This window comes from Phyllobates terribilis, unplaced genomic scaffold (assembly GCF_046119375.1).
Source record: "Phyllobates terribilis strain yellow unplaced genomic scaffold, ASM4611937v1 Scaffold_4__5_contigs__length_816908805, whole genome shotgun sequence".
NCBI lineage: Eukaryota > Metazoa > Chordata > Amphibia > Anura > Dendrobatidae > Phyllobates > Phyllobates terribilis.
In genome coordinates, this window is record NW_027362764.1 from 631,102,238 (window position 1) to 631,125,768 (window position 23,531).

Below are 23,531 nucleotides of genomic sequence, written 5' to 3' on the forward strand. Positions count from 1 at the left end.
AGTCCACTCCTTGTGAATCTCCCCAAAATTTTTGAATGGCCTTTTCTTAACAATCCTTTCAAGGCTGTGGTTATTCCGGTTGCTTGTGCACCTTTTTCTACCACAATTTTTCCTTCCACTCAACTTTCCATTAATATGCTTGGATACAGCACTCTGTGAACAGCCAGCTTCTTTAGCAATGACCTTTTGCGGCTTACCCTCCTTGTGGAGTGTGTCAATGACTGCCTTCTGAACATCTGTCAAGTCAGCAGTCTTCCCCATGATTTTGGAGCCCACTGAAACAGACTAAGGGACCTTTTTAAACACTTCGGAAGCCTTTGTAGGTGTTTTTTGTTAATTATTCTAATTTACTGAGATAACTTTTGTGTTTTCATTGGCTGTAAGCCATACTCATCAACATTAACAGAAATAAACACTTGAAATAGATCCCTCTGTTTGTAATGACTCTATAGAATATTTGAGCTTCACTTTTTGAATTGAAGAACTGAAATAAATTAACTTTTTGATGATATTCTAATTAAGTGAGAAGCACTTGTAGATAAGGTTTGAGACACACACACACTCCCATGGCAGTATGCCCACACTATGTTAATCAAAAGCTTGAAATGTAACCTATAAACACATTAGTTAGAAATGAATATTCAACTACGTAAAAAATTGAATTATAACCAATCAGTAGTAAGATGTTAATGCAAACCAATAAGATGCTTAAGTTTTGTATCTTATCTCTTTGCTACGCCCAAAAAGATACTGTATATATATGTATTAACTTTCTCTAATAAACGGGTAATCTTGTTATACTTTTAACTGGTCTGTAACCTCATTCCCTCCATCAACGACATTCACCTGTGACACGAGGCTCATCCCTGCACGGCTGGTCCCCATAGCTGCCGTCACACTGCTGTAAAGAATATACTTATAAAAATGAAGGTACGTCAATCACAAATTGGCCAAGTATATTCTATGTAGCAGTAATTTAGTTTAAATGTCAAATATACAATGTTTGCATACATCTTAGCGCTTACAGTGTGATGCTGTATTTTTTTTTTTTGTAAACAGAATTACGGTAAAGACTTTAAAAAGGTTCCATTGGGAATTGAAACGCTGATATAACCTCATCTCCTGACAAAGGTACAATTTTTTCTTGATACGGACCATGGAGATAAATAGAAAGAAAGAAAGATGGATAGATGAAAAGGTGCAAAATTAGGGAACCTTGATGGGCAAGGGATCGAAGGAAAAAAAAATATTGTTTTGTTTGCTGGAGCTATATCTCACCGGTGGGTTGGTGGTTCCGTATATATAATATTCTGCTACCTAAGGGTGAATATTACAGTCGCTGCCAGCACAAAGTAGGAAACATTCAGATTACCGCTTCCTTTTGTAATGCCTATCTGCCTAATTACCATTTAGTCTAATTAAGACGATTGAGGAGAACTACTAAAGAATAAAGTGAAGCTCTTTTTAATCTGACTTATTATTTGAGACCTAATTAAAAAATGTGTGCAAAAGCTAATAATTTAATGTCATTAAATATTGATTTTCTTTCAGCGATGGCTTAACTAAGCATATGTTAATTTCTTGATTACTAGTAATTCAACATTTAGCTAGAATTATGTAAATAGCTAATTAGTGATGTGTAATTAAGTGTTTAGCTGATGAAGGCTGGGATGGTAAACCTCATGTATAGCATGCATTGCAGGGGAACACAATATGTAGTCCACCATTCATGAAGTACAGTATATGGCACCAACCATACCTTTCCAGTGATAAGATGTGACTTTATATTCCCCAAGACTCAAATCAAGATCATGTTAAGTTGCCTTTTCTAAGATGTATCTCTACAGCATAATGATATTAGCACCCATATGTGAACTTCAGGTGGGCCTTCTATGGGTACAGTATGAGCGCTGTTGAGCAGGATTTGAGCTCTAGGGTTGACCTATTGAATCATGGGAGCATCAAAGTATTCAGGCTAATGGTGACCATACATATAGTGCTCATTTCATAATACATTTTTACCCCTATAGTAGATGATGGGCTAGGAAAGCTCTCATTACATACACCCAGTGTAAAAGAGTGTCCTTTTCACATCTACCACATGAATTAGTAAATATTTTTTTTTAATTAATTGTATACAAAAATACCTGCATTTTCCTATACAGAGATATGTAGCAAAACCATGGAGGATGATCTCCTTCTCTTGTAGACTGTAAGCCCAGGTGGTCAGGCTCCTCTCTCTCCCTACATCAGTCCGTTAGTCAGTTATACACTGTTATACTTGTTTTCTACCATATGTTATGTACTTGTGCTATATACAGTCCTGCTCATCGTTATTGGCACTCATGAAGTTTCAGTACATAATGTGGAATATCTTCTGAAAAAAATGAATCAAGCTAAACAGGTTTTTTGTATAGAGCCCTCGTGATAAATACAAAAGAGCAAATGCTAAAAATTTAAAACAAAAAAAAATGGGAGGGAAAAATAAAAAAAAACTAAAGCTTGCTGTGTCACTGGTATTGGCACCATTTACATTAATTTAGTATGGAAACGCATATTGTGCCTCAGTGCTCCTCTCTGCCCTCAGGCCATGCCCTCAGCACTCCTCTCTGTCCTATGATAATCTCTTCCGCGATCATCTTTGCCCTCCGGCCATCTCTTTAGCATTCCTCTCTGCCCTCCAGCACTCTCCTCAGCGCTCCTCTCTGCCTTCGAGCCGTATCCAATGAATTCCTTTCTGTCCTCAGGCTGTCTCCTCAGTGTTCCTCTCTGCCCACGGGCCATCTCCTAAGCTTTCCACTCTGCCTTCAGATCATTTCTTCAGCGTTCCTCTCTACCCTAAGGCTGTCTCCTCAACGTTCCTCTCTTCCTTTGGGCTGTCTCCTCAGAGTTCCTCTCTGTCCTCAGGATTTCTCTTCAGCGTTCCTCTCTGCCCTCAGGCCATCTCCTAAGCATTCCTCTCTGCCCTCAGGCTGTCTCCTCAGTGTTCCTCTGCCCTCCGGCCGTCTCCTCAGCATTCCTCTCTGCCCTCAGGCTGTCTCCTCAGTGTTCCTCTCCGCCCTCGAGCCATCTCCTCAGCGTTCCTCTTTGCCCTCAGGCTGTCTCCTCAATGTTCCTCTCTGCCCTCAGGCCATCTTCTCAGCATTCCTCTCTGCCCTCAGGCTGTCTCCTCAGTGTTCCTCTCTGCCCACGGGCCATCTCCTAAGCTTTCCACTCTGCCTTCAGATCATTTCTTCAGCGTTCCTCTCTACCCTAAGGCTGTCTCCTCAACGTTCCTCTCTTCCTTTGGGCTGTCTCCTCAGAGTTCCTCTCTGTCCTCAGGATTTCTCTTCAGCGTTCCTCTCTGCCCTCAGGCCATCTCCTAAGCATTCCTCTCTGCCCTCAGGCTGTCTCCTCAGTGTTCCTCTGCCCTCCGGCCGTCTCCTCAGCATTCCTCTCTGCCCTCAGGCTGTCTCCTCAGTGTTCCTCTCCGCCCTCGAGCCATCTCCTCAGCGTTCCTCTTTGCCCTCAGGCTGTCTCCTCAATGTTCCTCTCTGCCCTCAGGCCATCTTCTCAGCATTCCTCTCTGCCCTCAGGCTGTCTCCTCAGTGTTCCTCTCTGCCCACGGGCCATCTCCTAAGCTTTCCACTCTGCCTTCAGATCATTTCTTCAGCGTTCCTCTCTACCCTAAGGCTGTCTCCTCAACGTTCCTCTCTTCCTTTGGGCTGTCTCCTCAGAGTTCCTCTCTGTCCTCAGGATTTCTCTTCAGCGTTCCTCTCTGCCCTCAGGCCATCTCCTAAGCATTCCTCTCTGCCCTCAGGCTGTCTCCTCAGTGTTCCTCTGCCCTCCAGCCGTCTCCTCAGCATTCCTCTCTGCCCTCAGGCTGTCTCCTCAGTGTTCCTCTCCGCCCTCGGGCCATCTCCTCAGCGTTCCTCTTTGCCCTCAGGCTGTCTCCTCAATGTTCCTCTCTGCCCTCAGGCCATCTTCTCAGCATTCCTCTCTGCCCTCAGGCTGTCTCCTCAGTGTTCCTCTCTGCCCACGGGCCATCTCCTAAGCTTTCCAATCTGCCTTCAGATCATTTCTTCAGCGTTCCTCTCTACCCTAAGGCTGTCTCCTCAATGTTCCTCTCTTCCTTTGGGCTGTCTCCTCAGAGTTCCTCTCTGTCCTCAGGATTTCTCTTCAGCGTTCCTCTCTGCCCTCAGGCCATCTCCTAAGCATTCCTCTCTGCCTTCAGGCTGTCTCCTCAGTGTTCCTCTGCCCTCCGGCCGTCTCCTCAGCATTCCTCTCTGCCCTCAGGCTGTCTCCTAAGTGTTCCTCTCCGCCCTCGGGCCATCTCCTCAGCGTTCCTCTTTGCCCTCAGGCTGTCTCCTCAATGTTCCTCTCTGCCCTCAGGCCATCTTCTCAGCATTCCTCTCTGCCCTCAGGCTGTCTCCTCTGTGTTCTTTTCTGCCCTCAGGCCATCTACTTAGCATTCCTCTCTGCCCTCAGGCTGTCTAGTCAGCTTTCCTCTCTTCCCTCAGACCATCTACTCCGCGTTCCTCTCTGAAGCCCTGCTATCTGTTTCACAGTCTTCTAAGGGGACCATTGTAGCAAGCAAAAAGTAATAAAAATAAGTTTTTAAGAATATTTAAAAAAAAAAAAAAAAAAAACAAGTTCAAATTACCCCCCTTTTGTCCCATTCAAAATAAAAGTATAATAAAAAAAGTAAAAAATACACGTTTGGCATCGCTAGGTTCAGAAATGTCCGATCTATCAAAAGATGAAGAAAATTAATCTGATCGGTGAATGGCGTAACGACAAAAAAATTGAAAAGCCAGAGTTGCGTTTTTTTGGCCGCTGCAACATTGCACTAACAGGCAATCAAAATATCATATCTACCCAAAAATGGTATCAATAAAAATGTCAGCTCGGCATCCAAAAAATAAACCCTTACCCAGCCCCAGATCCCGAAAAACAGACGCTACGGGTCTTGAAAAATGGCAACAGAAGCAATTTTTTTTTCTTACAAATTTTGGATTTTTTTTCACCACTTAAATAAAAAAATATATATACATGTTTGGTATCTGCGTACTCGTAATGACCTGGAGAATCATATTGACAGGTCAGTTTTAGCATTTAATGAACATGGTAAATAAAAAACCCAATAAACAATTGTGGAATTGCACTTTTTTTGCAATTTCACCGCATTTCGAATTATGTTCTGGTTTTCCAATACGCTATATGGTAAAATCAATGGAGTCATTCAAAAGTACAACTCATCCCTCAAAAAACAAGCCCTCATATGGCTATATTGATAGATAAATTAAAAAAAGTTATGGCTCTTGAAAGAAGAGCAGGAAAAAAACGAAAATGAAAAACGGAAAATCGCCTGGGGGTGAAGGGGTTAATCAATTACTCACCTTCCCCTGCTCCAGTGCCTGCTCTCTGCTGGTGCTGCGATCTTTGTTTACATTCTGGAGCAGTAATGTCATGGCTGTAACACATGACCACTGCAGCCAATCACTTGTGCTCAACTCAAAGTTTGATGCTAAAACCAATTTTGCAATTGGGCTTCATTGAAATTTTTGAACATGTTGTCTTTTACAAGCCTTTTGTTTCCCTGTACATTCAATTTTCATGTGGTCTGTGCTCATAATTCAGAGGAGTTCAGAAAAACAGATAAAAGAGATACAAATTCCCCCCACCAGACCATCATATCGGATTTGTATGGGCACCTTCAGAGACAGTGAGGACTCTAGAGTTGAAGAAGGAGTCTGATGACTTTGAAACGCGTTGACAATAAACTACTCTGACCTATCCTCATGGATCCTTGGTCGGAAAATGAGCAGCACAGAGTAAATCGGGTATCCCAATACCTTGACACCTTCTATATCTTCGTGGGTGCTGCAGCAGCTGAGACAAGGAAAACATAGTGGTTGTGTCACATATAACCCCATAAGGTGAGCACATAATTCACGCTTACCTTTCTGTTTTACCCGGATCCTATTTACGTTTTTTCTAGCTTCATTTGGATAAAGCAGACACATTTATCTAATTATTTTTATCAGACATTTATTTCCAATGCATATATTAATGACATAGGTGGATATAAAATGCGGTGAGATGACTGCTCAGCTATCCAGGACCTGAAAATGCACCATATGAAAATAACTCAGAGAAAGCTTGATTGCTGGAGCCACCTACTGGACACTTTAAGAACGCATTAATCCTCGGTGAGGCTATATCAGGTATGAAGCTACATTACTCCTATATAACACATTTAGAATGTGATTTACTAATTCCGATGAGCTTGGTCAATGATAATGTATCGAATATGACTTCAGAGACGAGATCGTCATCAAAACCAACCATAGCTACTACAAAACCTCATGGTTCCTGGACATCTGCTCAGCATATTTGTATGCAAAGTGCCTCTTCAGACAGGAAGAGGACTATCTCTATAGCGCAACCTTTTGGAAGTAGCAATCCTACAAGTCACTTTCGACCCTTTAACGAGTCTTGCAATTTGACTTTGGATAAAAGCCAAATCAGAATCTCAATTTGCAGACAGTGTTTCGGGGTATTGCTCCTCGTTAGTACAAAGTATGAGAACTGATCTAACAGGTGGCGCTACAGAGTTGAAGTCCTCTTCCTCTCTGAAGAGGCAATTTGCATATTAAATTTCCTAGGGGAGAATTGCACGGCGAATAAGCCTCCTTCCATTGGCATTTGCATATTAAATTTCCTAGGGGAGCATTGCACGGCGAATAAGCCTCCTTACATTGGGATGCCAGAGCCGGTATGTCTCTCTCCACAAGGAGAAACATTACCCCTTAGACCTCAGTCCAGAGCATCTCACCCAGCCAAATTAGTTCTCATACTTTGCACTGATGAGGGGCAATATCCCAAAACACCGTGTCTGCAAATTGAGATTCTGATTTGGCTTTTATCCTAGGTCATATTACAAGACTCATTAAAGGGTCGAAAGTGACTTGTAGGAATGCTACTTCCAATAGGTGGCGCTATAGAGTTCCAAGTCCTCTTTTTCTCTGAAGAGGCAATTTGCATGTTAAATTTCCCAGAGGAGCATTGCACGACGAATAAGCCTCCTTACCTTGGCATGCCAGAGCTGGTGTGTCACTCTCCACAAGGAGGAACGTTACCCCTTGGACCTCAGTATATTTGTAATATTTTTTTTTTGTACCATGGATCAGCGCATCACTATTTATCAACATATGAAAAAGTTTAGAGAGAATGGACCCAACCAGTGATGACATTTGTATGATTATTTAGCCTCTATGGGGGTGCACATACTAATATGCTTCATTGGTTGCTACACATCAATCGAGTCAGAAGGATTCATGATTAGCACACGGCTTGTGCTTCCGGAGTCCTCAAATCAGATAACAGACCAGTTTGCATGATACTAAAATTCCCTTTAACAATCAATTAGCCACAATTCGTACAGTCAGCCATAAATCAAGACGAGCATGTCTGTGCCATTCTTTTTCATAAAGCTGAAATTAAAGGGGCTGTCCACTACTGGACAACTCCAGGTTAATCAAATCAGGACCGAAATTAAAATAAAAGCAATCTATACTCATCTCCTACGGCAGTGCCTATCCAGTGATGTCAGCGCCGCTGTTTCTGGAGCGTAATGTGACATTGTTGTTGTGTCACGTGACGGCTGCAGCCAATCAGTGCTGGTCTTTGGCTGCAGATAATTAATATTTCAATGTCTGCTCTGACAAAATAGTAGAGACTGCAAGTAACAAGCGTCCATTGATCGACAGCAGACAGGATGTGACAACAATTTCACATCATTCAGTAGTGAACATCCCCTTTAAGGTTTGGTATCAGACAATTACATTATGTTCAAAGTCTGTGATATATAAGCTAGCAAGCCTCCAAAAGAAGCCTGGCAAGGCCAAGGGGCACTCTTTTGGCCTCCATTTGGTTAAGGAAACCCTATGGACACATAAAGAATGCAGTTTGAAAGCTTTTCCCAGTCTACAAGTTAACATTGAGCTAAACAGTCATCTAATGATACCACTAATGTAATAGATCTGATTTTGGGCAGCATGGCGGCTCAGTGGTTAAAACTGTTACTTTGCAGTACAGATATCCTAGGTTCAAATCCCACCAAGGGCAACATCTGCAAGGAGTCTGTATGTTCTCCCTGTGTTTGCGTGGGTTTCCTAAGAGTTCTCAGGTTTACTCCCACACTCCAAAGACCTAGTGATAGGGAATGTAGATTGTGAGCCCCAATGGGGACAGTGATGACAATATCTGTAAAGTGCTGCAGAACTAATGGCATCATACAAGCAACTACATAAAGACAATTTTGACGATTATTGTTAGGATAAGAAATAATTTGCACACAAATAAGCCTAAAACGAGTAAAACAATATTTTAAAGGCCTAATAGTAGTTTAACAACCTGTTTAGGCAGAATGATTGTACCACTGTTCACAACACCACATGCATTTACACAAAACTATGTGCTACCGAAAACGGGGGCTTTTAATTAACCTAGAAAGTTACTTCATCCAGCATTTTGCTTGTTTATCGGATGATCGGCAGATGTTTAAATTTGGGTGAACCCAAAGTTTACCAAGATGTTTCAGGATAATTTGACCATTCGGCATTAAAACATGTTCAAAAGCCTGAACTTGTGCACAGCAAGTACTATTACATAGAAATGCATATTCATAGTCATTCTTCTGAGCGTTCCCTGAGCGCCCTTGTCAGGTGGGTTTTGGGGCGGACCAGGCTAAAACAGACTATTGGGAAAAAGCATTTATGATAATCGGTCACTGTAAATGCACCTTCGTAACTTTAATAAACTAACCCTCACATCAACGTGTAACGCTTGTGGGGAAAGTAAACCGTCCATACGGTAAATAGCACATAAATCATGTACATCGCCAGCCTGTTTATCCTAAAGTAAGGAATGGATCCAAGTATAGCGCAACCTGTGATCATGTGTCATTCGCTATTCTTCACAATTGTGAACACAGAAAACAGATACATTATTCATGAAGAAATCCTTCTACCTTTCTCCTTTTGCTCCTGTGACGATGATTCACCTCCTAGAAAAGGAAAAAGTATAAGAACATTATGAAAAAAAACGCAGAATTCACACACAAATTTTGTTTCAAATGCTATACAAACTTCTGAACAAATGTAATATCTGACCGGCGAGCCTTACAATCTTCAATTGTTGAGTGCTTAAAGGGGTGATCCAAAATTCAAAGTAATTTTCATCCTAAATCCCTATGTATTTAATGCAATAATCTAAACTATTTTCTAATATACTGGTGTTAATAATTCCCTAACCACGCTATCTAACTGCTTTTCATTTTTTTTTTTTATACCTTCTTTTTTGATGACGCTTTGTTTGAGAATCCCAGTACATGCTGCAATACTCAAACGAAGCATCATCAGGGGGCCGGGCTAGACTTTGCGCAAAGTGCACAATGACAGCGCGCTCCTTTGTTGACTCATCAGCAGTAAAGAGCCAGCAGGAGAGCGCACTTTCAATGTGCAGTGTCAGAATACCCGGTGTACAGAGACCAGCGCTACCCATTTGCAGGGGCGGCAATTATCTCTGCACGCTGGGTATTTGTCTGATAATGCGCATTGACAGTGCGCTCTCCTGCTCGCTCGTTACTGCTGATTTGAGTCGGCAAACGAGCGCGCTGTCATTATGCACATCGTAGTGTGTACTTCGTGCAGGGATTAGTCCAGCTCCTGAAACGAGCATCATTGAAGACGCTTCATTTCAGGTAGGGGGCAAAGGTTGCGTCAGTAACCGCTTCCACTGCCACCTGATGATGCTTTGTTTGAGTATCCAATCATGCAATGGGATTCTCAAACAAAGAACCATCAAAGAGGAAATAGTAAAAAAAAAAAAAAAAATAGAAAAGCAGTTAGACAGTGTAGTTAGGGAAGGGTAGGACATTTTTAATTAAAGTATATTAGAAAATGGTTTAGATTATGGCACGAAATAGATAGGGATTTAGGATAAAAATTAATTTGGATTTTCGACCACCCCTTTACATCTGCAGGAGACCCCTGCTATGTGTAACACAGGTGATTAGATGATCGCAGCTTCTAGTCTCCCATGGAGACTATTGAAGCCAGTGAAAAGGAATGTGACGCATTCACATCAGTGTTTCAAGGTCCTTGAATGCACAACAATCCCCTGGTCTCCTGACCTAAACCAACAGCCTCATAGATGCTTATGAGGCTTTTGGTCTGAGTCGGAACAGGAATAGTCAAAGTTGAAAAAGTGATGTGGGAATCCAGCCTGAGGCCACGGACCCACTATCAGTATTTGGGCAGTATTTTTTCTCAGGAGTGGGAGCCAAAACCAGGAGTGGGTGATAAATGCAGAATTGGTGACTTGTTTCTATTATACCTTTTCTCTGGTTGTCCCTCACCTGGTTTTGGCTTCCACTCCTGAGAAAAAATACTGACCGAATACTGACCAAATACTGATAGTGGGGCCATGGCCTTATACAGAAACTAAAAAAACTATTTTTTAAGGCTTTAAACTGTGCTTAAATCAATGTTAATCCATTCTCTAGTTAATCAAGATCAAAACCATCTTCAACCATCTTTTTGTGAAAAAGGACAAAGAAATGAAGTCAGTGGGATCTGTTTCAAAATTAATTTCCTACCATCACTTGGTGACAAAGAACTGATACCAAAAAGTGGGTAAGTGGTTATAAAGCTCAGAATGGTATACTACCCTCTTTAAATTGTTTTCTGGTTACAACAAAAAACCCTTTCCCCTGGCCCCATCAGTGGAGACTCAGCACTGGACCCTGGGAGGGTGAGTAAAGCAGAGTTTCTTATTTTAAAACAAAACTCTACCCTAGAACCGTAAATCCTCCTTCAAATAATACTTGCTTGTTTTTCCAATTCTTGAGACTTCCTGGGAAGCCCTAATAGTCTTTGCACTTTTCTTACTCCATCTAGACCAGGGATGTCAAACTCAAACACAGAAAACCAAAATGAAAAACTTGGACAAAATCGCGGGCCAACCAGTACACAGTATAATGGGCTCCACATTGTCCTCCATACAGAATAATGGGCCCACATACTTCTCCATACAGAATAATGGGGCCCCATATAGTCATCCATACAGAATAATGAGGCCTTGTATAGTCCTCCATACAGAATAATGGCCCCACATAGTGCTCCATAAATAATAATGGGCCCACATAGTCCTCCATACAGAATAATGGGAACCACATACAGGTGCTTCTCACAAAATTAGAATATCATCAAAAAGTTAATTTATTTCAGTTCTTCAATACAAAAAGTGAAACGCACATATAGAGTCATTACAGAGTGATCTATTTCAATTTACAGGGCTATAGTCTGTTTAGAAATGACCGTACAAACAAGCGAGGGTGGGGTGTGTGTTTATATGTAAAATCATCCTTAAAACCTGTCTTGCGGGAGGATATATGTGAATCTAATGAAAATGTAGAGTCCCTGTGGGTGGAGATAAGGGGAGGGGGAAAAAATAATAAATTACTGATAGGGGTTTGTTATAAGTCTCCAAAAATAATGGAAGTAGCGGAGAATATCCTCGTAAAGCAAATAGATGAAGCAGCGACTCAAGGAGAAGTCATTATTATGGGGGACTTCAACTACCCTGAAATACATTGGGGGACAGAAACATGTAGTTCAAGCAAAGGTAATAGGTTTTTGACAACTATGAGAGACAATTACCTTTCACAACTGGTTCAGGACCCAACAAGAAGGGGGGCACTGCTAGACTTAATATTAACCAACAGGCCAGACCGCATATCAAATATACGAGTTGGGGGTCACTTGGGTAATAGTGATCATAAAATAATACGTTTTCAGGTATCCTTTAATAAGATGTGTAGTAGAGGGGTTACAAGGACACTAAACTTCAGGAAGGCTAATTTCCAACGGTTGAGAGATTATCTTAGTGCAATAAACTGGGACGATATCCTGAGACATAAAGCTACACAAAGCAAATGGGAGACATTTATTAACATCCTGAATAGTACCTGTGCACAATATATACCCTTTGGGAATAAACATGCTAGAAATAGGAGGAAACCACTATGGCTAAATAGAGCTGTAAGGGGCGCAATAAGTGACAAAAGGAAAGCATTTAGAGAACTAAAGCAAGTAGGTAGTGATGAGGCATTAACTAAATATAGAAAATTAAATAATTTATGTAAAAAACAAATCAAGGCAGCAAAGATTGAGGCAGAGAGAATCATTGCCAGAGAAAGTAAAAATAACCCCAAAATATTCTTTAACTACATAAATAGTAAAAAACTAAAAAATGATAGTGTTGGCCCCCTTAAAAATAGTCTGGGTGAAATGATGGATGAGGATGAGGAAAAAACCAATATGCTAAATGATTTTTTTTCAACCGTATTTACACAAGAAAATCGCATGACAGAAAACATGATTAGTGATAACAAAAATTCTCCATTAAATGTCACTTGCTTAACCCAGCAGGAAGTACGGCGGCGTCTGAAAATCACTAAAGTTGACAAATGCCCGGGCCCGGATGGGATACACCCGCGAGTACTGCAGGAATTAAGTAACGTCATAGATAGACCATTATTTTTAATCTTTAAAGATTCCATAATAACAGGGTCTGTACCACAGGACTGGCGTATAGCAAATGTGGTGCCAATATTCAAAAAGGGGACAAAAACCGAACTTGGAAATTATAGGCCGGTAAGCTTAACCTCTACTGTGGGTAAAATCCTGGAGGGTTTCCTAAGAGATGCTATACTAGAGTATCTGAAGAAAAATAACCTCATGACCCAATATCAACATGGGTTTACGAGGGACCGTTCCTGTCAAACTAATCTGATCAGTTTTTATGAGGAGGTAAGTTCGGGACTGGACCAAGGAAATGCAGTGGATGTCGTGTATATGGACTTTTCAAAAGCTTTTGATACGGTTCCACACAAAAGGTGAATACATAAAATGAGAACAATGGGGATAGGGGAAAATATATGTAAGTGGGTTAAGAATTGGCTTAGTGATAGGAAACAAAGGGTGGTTATTAATGGAAAACACTCAGACTGGGTCTCAGTTAACAGTGGGGTACCACAGGGGTCAGTATTGGGCCCCCTTCTTTTTAACATTTTTATTAATGACCTTGTAGGGGGCATACAGAGTAATACTTCAATATTTGCAGATGACACTAAACTCTGCAGGGTAATCAATACAGAGGAGGACCATTTTATATTACAGGAGGATCTATGTAAACTAGAAGCTTGGGCTGATAAATGGCAAATGAGCTTTAATGGGGATAAATGTAAGGTAATGCACTTGGGCAGAGGAAATAAAATGTATAATTATATGCTTAATTGTAAAACACTGGGCAAAACAGTAACTGAAAAAGACCTGGGTGTATTGGTGGACGACAAGCTCACGTTTAGTGGCCAGTGTCAGGCAGCTGCTGCAAAGGCAAATAAAATAATGGGATGCATTAAAAGAGGCATAGATGCTCATGAGGAGAACATAATTTTACCTCTATACAAGTCACTAGTGCGACCACACTTAGAATACTGTGTACAGTTCTGGTCTCCGGTGTATAAGAAAGACATAACTGAACTAGAGCGGGTGCAGAGAAGAGCGACCAAGGTTATTAGAGGACTGGGGGGTCTGCAATACCAAGACAGGTTATTACACTTGGGGTTATTTAGTGTGGAAAAAAGAAGGCTTAGGGGTGATCTTATTACTATGTACAAGTATATGAGGGGACAGTACAAAGACCTTTCTACTGATCTTTTTACTCTGAGGCCTGAGACGGGGACAAGGGGGCATCTTCTACGTCTGGAGGAAAGAAGGTTTAATCATAATCACAGACGGGGATTCTTTACTGTAAGAGCAGTGAGACTATGGAACTCTCTGCCGCATGATGTTGTAATGAGTGATTCACTGTTAAAATTTAAGAAGGGCATGGATGCCTTTCTTGAAAAGTATAATATTACAGGTTATATATACTAGATTCCTTGATAGGGCGTTGATCCAGGGAACTAGTCTGATTGTCGTATGGAATCGGGAAGGAATTTTTTTCCCCCAATGTGGAGCTTAGTGTTTGCCACATGTTTTTTTTTTTTTGCCTTCCTCTGGATCAACATGGTAGGCAATGGGTTGAACTAGATGGACTTAGTCTTCCTTCAACCTTAAAAACTATGTAAAAACTATGTTACTAAGTGTTTATTTTTGTTAATGTTGATGATTATGGCTTACAGCCAATGAAAACTCAAAAGTCATTATCTCAGTAAACTAGAATAATTAACAAAAACACCTTCAAAGGCTTCCTACGCATTTAAAAAGGTCCCTTAGTCTGTTTCAGTTGGCTCCTCAATCATGGGGAAGACTGCTGACTTGACAGATGTCCAGAAGGCAGTCATTGACACACTCCACAAGGTAGGTAAGCCACAAAAGGTCATTGCTAAAGAAGCTGGCTGTTCACAGAGTGCTGTATCCAAGCATATTAATGGAAAGTTGAGTGGAAGGAAAAATTGTGGTAGAAAAAGGTGCACAAGCAACCGGGATAACCGCAGCCTTGAAAGGTTTAAGAAAAGGCCATTTAAAAATTTGGGGGAGATGCACAAGGAGTGGACTGCTGCTGGAGTTATTGCTTCACCACACACAGATGTATCCAGGACATGGGCTACAAGTGTCGCATTCCTTTTGTCAAGCCACTCAAGACCAATAGACAACACCAGAAGCGTCTTACCTGGGCCAAGGAGAAAATGTCCTGGACTGTTGCTCAGTTTTTCAAATGAAAGTAAATTTTGCATTTCATTTGGAAATGAAGGTCCAGAGTCTGGAGGAAGAGTGGAGAGGCCACAATCCAAGCTGCTTGAGGTCTAGTGTGAAGTTTCCACAATCAATGATGGTTTGAGGAGCCATGTCATCAGCTGGTGTAGGTCTACTGTGTTTTATCAAGACCAAAGTCAGCGCAGCCGTCTACCAGGAGATTTTACAGCACTTCATGCTTCCCTCTGCCGACAAGCTTTTTGGAGATGGAAATTTCATTCTCCAGCAGGACTTGGCACCTGTCCACACTGCCAAAAGTACCAATACCTGGTTTAAAAACAACAGTATCACTGTACCTGATTGGCCAGCAAACTCGCCTGACCATAACCCCATAGTTCTCTATGGGGTATTGTCAAGAAGAAGATGAGAGACACCAGACACAACAATGCAGACGAGTTGAAGGCTGCTATCAAAGCAACCTGGGCTTCCATTACACCTCAGCAGTGCCACAGGCTGATCGCCTCCATGCCACGCCGCATTGATGCAGTAATTGATGCAAAAGGAGCCCAGACCAAGTATTGAGTGCATTTACTGAACATACATTTCAGTAGACCAACATTTCGGATTTTAAAATCATTTTTAAAGCTGTTGTTATAAAGTATTCTAATTTACTGAGATAATGACTTTTGTGTTTTCATTGGCTCTAAGCAAATCAACATTAACAGAAATAAACACTTGAAATAGATCACTCTGTGATGACTATATAATAGAGGAGTTTCACTTTTTGTATTAAAGAACTGAAATAAATTAACTTTTGGATGATATTCTAATTTTGTGAGAAGCACCTGTAGTTCTCCATACAGAATAATGGGCCCCACATAGTCCTCCATACAGAATAATGGGCCCCATATAGTCATCAATACAGTATAATGGGCCCCATATAGTCCTCCATACAGTAAAACGGGCCCCATATAGTCCTCCATACAGTATAAAGGGCCCCATATAATTCTCCATATAGAATATGGACCCACATAGGGGTGATAATTCTGGTGTCGCGGGCCAAATAAAACCAACCTGCAGGCGAGTTTGACACGCATGATCTAGACAGATCAGTGAGCGAAAATGCCAATCGCTGCCTGAATTGGTAACATGTTAGTCACCGCTGTAGAAGTTGCATGTCCATTCAACAGTGCAGGAAATACAGGTACTGGATGGAGACTGGTTAAGCATTAGAAAGGGAGCAATAGGAAAATTGGTGGAAAGCAATGAAAGTAATACTTTACCTTTCTAAATGGATTTCAAAAGATTTTGAGTGACTATGAAATCCTTTTAGGATACACTTTAAATATTGCGTTACCATCTGAGAAAATAAAAGAACCTCATCTACAACTACCACAAAAGACTTCAAGCTGTCATTGATGTTAGAGGGGGCAATACACGGTATTAAGAACTAGGGTATGTGAACTTTTGATCAGGGTCATTTGGATATTTTTGGTTGTCATTAAGATTTAAACAGAAAACACAGTAGTTTGACAATAAATGGCTTCACCCAACCAATAACCATGAGTGGAGAAAAAGTTTTTTGTTTTCATTCATATTCTCTGAAACAAGGCCAAGAAAGGAAAAATTCTGCCGGGGTATGTAAACTTTTAAGCACAACTGTATATGCATTGGTTTTGGGGTTTTTGCCTATTTTTTCCCTTTATTCTTAAAACCAATTTTTCATGATATGTTTGCAGTAACCTTCATTGTTTTTGATGTCATGGTTATGCTCTTTTCAATAAAACTTGTTTCGACAAGAAGGTTGAAGCAATCGCTATAAGCCATCCAAATGTTTTACTGGTGCCAGACAACTGGTAGAACAAAAAAATCATGCATGTTCGATAAAACACACTTCAGGCATTTTAAATTTTCAACAGCTGCCTGTTAAGATGGCTATTCACACAAGATAGCTGATGACCCGACTCCTCATACATGAGTGCTCGGTGGAGCATTCATGTGTTCTTCACGGGGAGAGAAGAGAAAAACGTTGGCAGGATCCTTTATCAGCCAGTTATCTCCCCTGAAACCAAAAGGAAATTGTAAGAGCCAGATCATTCTCTCCCTTAACATCATCTGTCGGAAAGTAGTTGGAAGCCTCCATGCATCACATGGCTGACTGGTCCCACCGAAGTCAACAGATACACCCAATTTTCATCTGCATATGACGGCTTTTAGAGTACACTGCTTTTGTACTCATCCACAAATATTTGCATGTTTGTAAAATCTTCTTTGGCTTTTAGAGTACCCATTCAAATCAGCAGTATCAGTCAACAAGTAGTCTAATCTAAGAGAGGTACCTGCTGATTTTGGCCTGGCCAACCATCTAATGTGTGCGGAGCCTTGGACTCATCCTCATGGTAAATAAGGTTCGAGAAGTTTGAATTTAAAACCCAACCCTTTTGTTCCTCAGGTGGAGAGTGTTCAGCCGGCACATACTTTATCTAGGGCGTGTGAGCATCTTTAGCCACCCCTGCGTGCTAATCTGAGAATGTACATTTATGATGAGGTGTCAGTGGAGATTAAGTAGGCTTGTATTCGGTTTCTTTTGATCCTTAGGTCACTTTAAATCAGTCCATTACGATCAAACCCTGAAAGAAGGGCTATAAACAAAATTGGAAAAGGGAAGTCTTTTTGTATGGTTGATGTTGCAAGAAAAAGGGGAATTAAAAGGAAGTTTACAGTGAATAATGGAGCATTAAAAACCCAGTTTTCGACCTGTCTTTTTCTTCACTTGAATAAACTGGTATTTGATATTCTAATTCTTTCTTTTTCCATGTTTTTGATTGTGCTTTATTCAACAGGGTTATTTAAAGCCTTGCATGGCTTTCCCTCATTTAGCGGTGAGGAAGTTGGTTAACCCAGAGATACAGATGGGGCTCCGTTCCCTTTCTTATGATGCTATTATCTCACCATTATGGTCTTATGGTCTTATCTATGCACGTCTATTTTATGTGTTTTGGTAATTTTTTTTTTTTTTTACATCTATTTTAGTCAGTGATATATATCCAGGATGCTTATTTATTCATTGACGTTTCTAGACTAGAGTTTTAGATGAGAAAAGTTTCAAACTTTTAGCTGTAATGTGGATATTTTTCCAGCTTTCAGGCCATTTTAAAGGCTTTTAATTAGGTTTTTCCATGTGTTTTTATTATTGGTGACTTTAATAAAGTGTAATTATTTAGTTGTACCAGGACTGGGATGGTATATATTCTTTTCCTCCAATACAACTTTTTCTTTACTTCATGTACATTCCCAACAGTGAAAGTTATCATCTATTCTGATGATTGGTGGTGGGACCCAATCACTCAGACCTCCCTATTGACCTGGAGGACAAAGGCCCTTAAATACATGGCTTGCCCTTGACTTTTCCATTCATTCGTAATGGAACTGGCAGAAAAAGCTGAGCACCGATCTCAGCTGTATCAGGAAGTCCTATAGGAAATGTTTGTGTGTGTGGCGACCAGTTGAATTCAGACGGACCATTTCAGAATCAGTTCTCGGGATCCAACGGTCGGATCATCACAATCAGTTTAAAAAAAAAAAAAGCTTTAAACATTGAAATAAATAAACATATCAAAATCCAATAACGACAAAGCGATGGCTTACTCTTCTGTATTTTATTTCAGACAAAAATACATGAGAGAAAATTACTGTACATTATCTTGAAAATCCTATAAACCTCATCAAGGTTGGCACACTTTCATAAAACACCAAGCTTTTAAAAATTCAGTAAAGGGATAAACAAGCTCCACGTAAAATCATCTCACAGCATAATACGTTCCTAAAATGAGCAGCAACCTATGTTTATTATCACATACAAACATGACAACTTATGTCACGCAATCATTCGGATTGGATTAGCTATATAATGCATTAGGCAAGAATGTAAACCCCCATTTTAATATTCATTTATTTTTTTTCATTAAAGAAATAAAAATAAGCAACTGCAAACGGTTATCTTTGATCCCTCTCAAAATATGGCTCTGTTAAAAACACGTTAGTAAATTACAAAATAAAGTTGACTGTTCTTTTACACAATATAAGAAAAATAATAAAAATTAAAAATCACATCTTTGGAAGATTATTGCTCATCCTCCCAATCCTGGAGTGATAAATGTATGAAAATAGTCATAACCTCTCTGTAAGTACAACCAAATGGCCATGTTTTAAGGATTACTAATCTATAGTAAGTAGGGCTACCGTGTACACAATGGCGTTGGGTTTCAGGTAAATGTGTGACTAGTGGTAAATAAGCCGTTAAATCAAAGAATCTACTTTAAAAGACAGATGGGATTCTTACATACAGTGGACGCAGTCATTATTGTTGCCAGGAAAATGTAGCCTACAAGCCCGTCTGGGAGTTGTGATATGAAGCATGCGGCATTTCAGAAGTCAAGCCCAAGTATGATCATGATTTCCAAAGAAAAACGATTATTCCTTCCTAATATTCTTTTTTTCTCCTTAGTGGAGTCGTTAAGTTTCTACCCAATCAACATAATGGGACATCCTTAAAACAAAGCTTGGGAGTTACTTCAAAAGGGAGTATACAATGAGCAGCGAGTGGAAACCACCACCTTTTATATTACAAAAAAGTGCCCAACAAGAAATTTAGCTATTGTGCTTCCTGTGACACCAAATTTAGTTCAAGTTTTAGTTTCTACAAATACCACATTTTATCTTAAAAAAATCCTCATGTTATCCTAATCCTGGAGGAACATGATGGAGCCACCATTACAGGACACATCTTCAGAGTACGTAAATCTACAGCTTATGTTGTGGGACGCCTATCAAGCCAATGTCCAGACATCCAGAGTCTTAATACAAGGCCATGAATCCAGAACACTTTTCACAGTTGCCAAAATGTACGAGGCGACATCGTCCACTTTGAAGGCCTACTCTGTACCACCAACATTGGCTCAAGGTCAGAACATGCTCCTCACACCATGTATGTGTCCTTTACCCCTGAGTACTGTCCAGCCTGACAGAAGAAGAGATCAGTAGAAAAATACTATAAGTCTGAGAACCAACCTCAGAACAGTTGCTATATCATTAATAAAATATCAGTTGCAGTGATTGTCTATGCATAGCCAAAGAGAAGATCCCTACAGGGTCAATTATTTGATACTTGATCACTAGAATAAGAAAACAGAACAACACATGGGTCAACAAGTTATGTAGGTCACACCAGAAACCTCCATGTTGTAGCCTAAATGTCATTGTACACAAACACTGACGTAGAAAGTGTGCTGGTAAAACACAAGAACATGAAGAAACATTTTTCTACATAAAAAAAAAAAAAACATGAGTTTTGATTTGTTAGTGTTACAAATAATATCCATTTAGTCATTATAAATTACACAAGATCACGCAAAGCCTACAAAAGGTCAAGCTACATACCCACAACATACATTAACATCTAAAAACCAGACCCACTGCTTCTACCTCATAAATAGATTATTAACAAAACGGTCCATTAAGACGGGTAGAGAGGTACAAACAAACGCAACAACAAAGACAGAGAAAAACAAGAAAAACCCACACAGATCTTGGCTAGAGATTGGAAAGAAGTTAAAAATCTATAAAAAAAAAATACCTAATGCTTTAAAAAAGATATTCAAACATAAAAAGTGTACCCTAAGAAAAAAAAACAAAGGTAGAAATAATCTAATAGAAATAGTGTTCTCTCCCAGAGACTCAGGAACTGCTGCTGTGTAATATACTTCATGGGTTCCATTAAACCCTCTGTTCCCTTGAGAAGTATTTGGTTAGGGCTGGTCCTCTTGATGTAGGGGCAGGCTTTTTGAACTTCTTAAGTATCTGTAAAAATAAGGGGAGATCTAAATTAAGGACCAACCAAATACATATTAAATAATTTTACAAGTCAAAAAAAAAAAATCATGGTAATCCTATTTACAGGTCAGATATGCGTTGGATGCTACCCTATCTGGGATGTGAATAAAACAAACCCACAAAATAGAAATAAAAATAACACAAAGTTTTAAGTAAATAGTTGTAATACATTTCCATCTATCAGTATAACTGTACTGAGGTCCAGTATCTACACTAAGAAGTCAACCCGCAATTATAGAAAATAGGCAAATGCCTATAGTGAACCTGTGCCATCCATAACTTGGTCTACTCTTAGTCACAAGTCCACACTAATGACAAAAGAAAAACGCAATCACAAGTAATACCCAGCATGGCATACCATGAGATAAAAATAATCTGGGTATGATGGGATTCTCTTGTTTTACCCTTTATTGTCCCTTTAATTGCTTGCAGTTCAGCAGGGTTTCTTGTCCTGAGACTCCTACCAGTTGCTCAAAAGACTACTGAGAAGTGCGCAGCTCAGAAAGCAGGGGTGCACAGCTCCTGACTGAGCGAAAGCTTGGTATCAGATAAAAGTCAAAGACTTTCTACCGACTCTGTAGTCCTCTGTACAGACTCAGGTAGGAGCCATGTACTCCCCACATGCAGAGCTGCGCACTTCCCATTGACCTTTTAAGTGATTGGTGGGGGACTCAGAACCAGGGACCCCATTGATCTGCAGGTAATTAAAGGGCCTAAAAATGTAAAAAGAGAAAAAAGGGTCAAAAGTTTAGTTAGTTACTCTTAAGGATTATACTTTATATGTTTGAGAAATACTTGTGTAATCATCACAACTAGCAGGTCTATGCTACAGAGAGTTTTCAATCAGGAGTTAGATCATTAAAATAAAAAGGTTGAAGAAAGAAAAAAATCTCTAATTCATCATATTATTCTGCCGTGATTAATACAAGCAAAACAGATAGCCGAACACAATGAATAAAGAAACGAGTGCTACAGATGTGTACAGGAAGCATAACCCAATTAACATGAAACACAAAAAAAATATATAATATATATATATATATATATATATATATATATATATATATATATATATATATATATATATATATATATATATATACACACACATATACACACACACACACACATATGCATATATTGTTGCTCATTTCTGGGTAATGACTCATTTCCACTACTCTAATATACACACAACAGGTAATACTGCTACTTATAGACATCCCGGCCCCTATTAAACTTTTCATAAATTAAGGGAGTTTCAAGTACTTTTACATTGATGGCATATCCTTTGGATAGGTCATTAATTTCTAATTGGTGGGGGCGAGACACCCGCCACCACACTGATCAGCTGTGCTCAGTTGCAGAGCTGCACAGAACTGCTCTGTTAACTGTGTAGTGACAGCTGACTGGTACTGCAAATCCGGCCCCTATTGATACGAACAGAGGGGCAGATGTGCAGCATTAGGCCAAGTGCACTATACAGTTGATGGAGCTGTGTAGCTCTGCAACTTAGCACATCCAGCCGCACAGAGAACAGCTGAATGGCGGGGGTGCCCAGTGTCACACCCCCACCGATCAAATATTGATGACCTATCCTAAGGAAAGGCCAATGTAAAAGTCACAGACAGCCCCTTTAAAAGGGAATCTGTCAGCAGGTTTTTGCTATGTAATCTGAAGACCGCATGAGGTAGGGGTTAACACACAGATTTCAGTGATGCCTCTCTTATTAAGCTCTGTGGTTTTGTTTATTTGCAATGACTGTTTTAGCACCAGGAGACTATGATTGCTGGGACACAGCAGGCTGCATTCTAGTCCGACATGCCCCCCCCTGTGATAGGCAGCTCACAGGGACATTGTATATACAGAGCCTGGGGTGGGCAGGGTGAGCTTTCTCAGGTCTGCTTTATTGCTAAATCTAAAAACTCTGTCAGAACAGCTGCACCCAGTAATCTAAGTGACACATTTTTGGAATCAGGGTCTCTTTCCCTACATCATGCAGCTGTCAGATGAGGTAGGAAACACCTGCTGACAGATTCCGTTTAACCATAACTTCCTCAGACAGACATTCCCAATCTCACTGCTATTACAGTAAAGAATCATCTATTATCCAGTATAAATTTTACCAACAGGCTAATAGCCAAAGTTTTTGATGTAACCAATATGGTGGATTGTTCTTTTGTCACCTTTGCAAAAATGGCTGTCATGAGAAAGCAAGACGATGCCCGCTTCTCCTTGTGAAGACTGGCATAGAAAAATATTAAATGCTTCTTGTAAAAAAAGGTCTAAAAAATAGCTCTACTCCATAAGGAATAAAGCTGGGACTGAATAGACAGCAATACTGAGCTCGCCGCCTTTTACTACTAGTTCACAAGAAAGCTTGTGGTACAACATCGTACATTACATATCACAGAGGAGATAAAACATGGAAACCTAAATCTGCAATCACTCTTTCCCTGCGACAGGAAACTAGGTGCTACCGGCATAAAGGCAAAAGCACTAATCCCAAGGCTCCACAATAGGGCTAGGGTCACACCAGCATATTTTCTCTCATCAGATAGAATCGGGCTAATCAAGTTCTGATAGAGTGTGTGATCGTAGCGTGATCCGATTTTCTCAGATGAGGGAAAAAAATTCTCTGTCTTTTCTATTCTGTCAGTCCATAAAAATTAAAGTCTTCCAAGTGCAGTCTGATGGGTTTACCACAGGCTCATTGACTTGTATGGCACAGCATGGCTCGGTCCGATGAAAATATTGGACAAGTGTACAGAATAACATTGGTCCGAGTGCGATCCAATGTTTTGTCGGATCGCACTTGGACCATAAATACTGTCATGTGCACGAGCCCTAAAAAGGTAAGTACTTTAGTTCTGTTTTACAGTGTTGTATATAATA

The 23,531-nt window shown here is 40.2% G+C and overlaps 1 protein-coding gene across 7 annotated transcripts in view; it reads right to left on the reverse strand.

The window, feature by feature from the left end:
- ASPH (aspartate beta-hydroxylase) overlaps positions 1 to 23,531 on the reverse strand; it is a 223,493-nt gene that overhangs the window by 101,887 nt on the left and 98,075 nt on the right. For all 7 annotated transcript variants that reach the window (XM_073679343.1, XM_073679342.1, XM_073679345.1 and 4 more), the window contains one exon: positions 9,014 to 9,049. In XM_073679343.1, the coding sequence (XP_073535444.1) occupies positions 9,014 to 9,049 (36 nt within the window). The remainder of the gene's footprint in view (positions 1 to 9,013; positions 9,050 to 23,531) is intronic.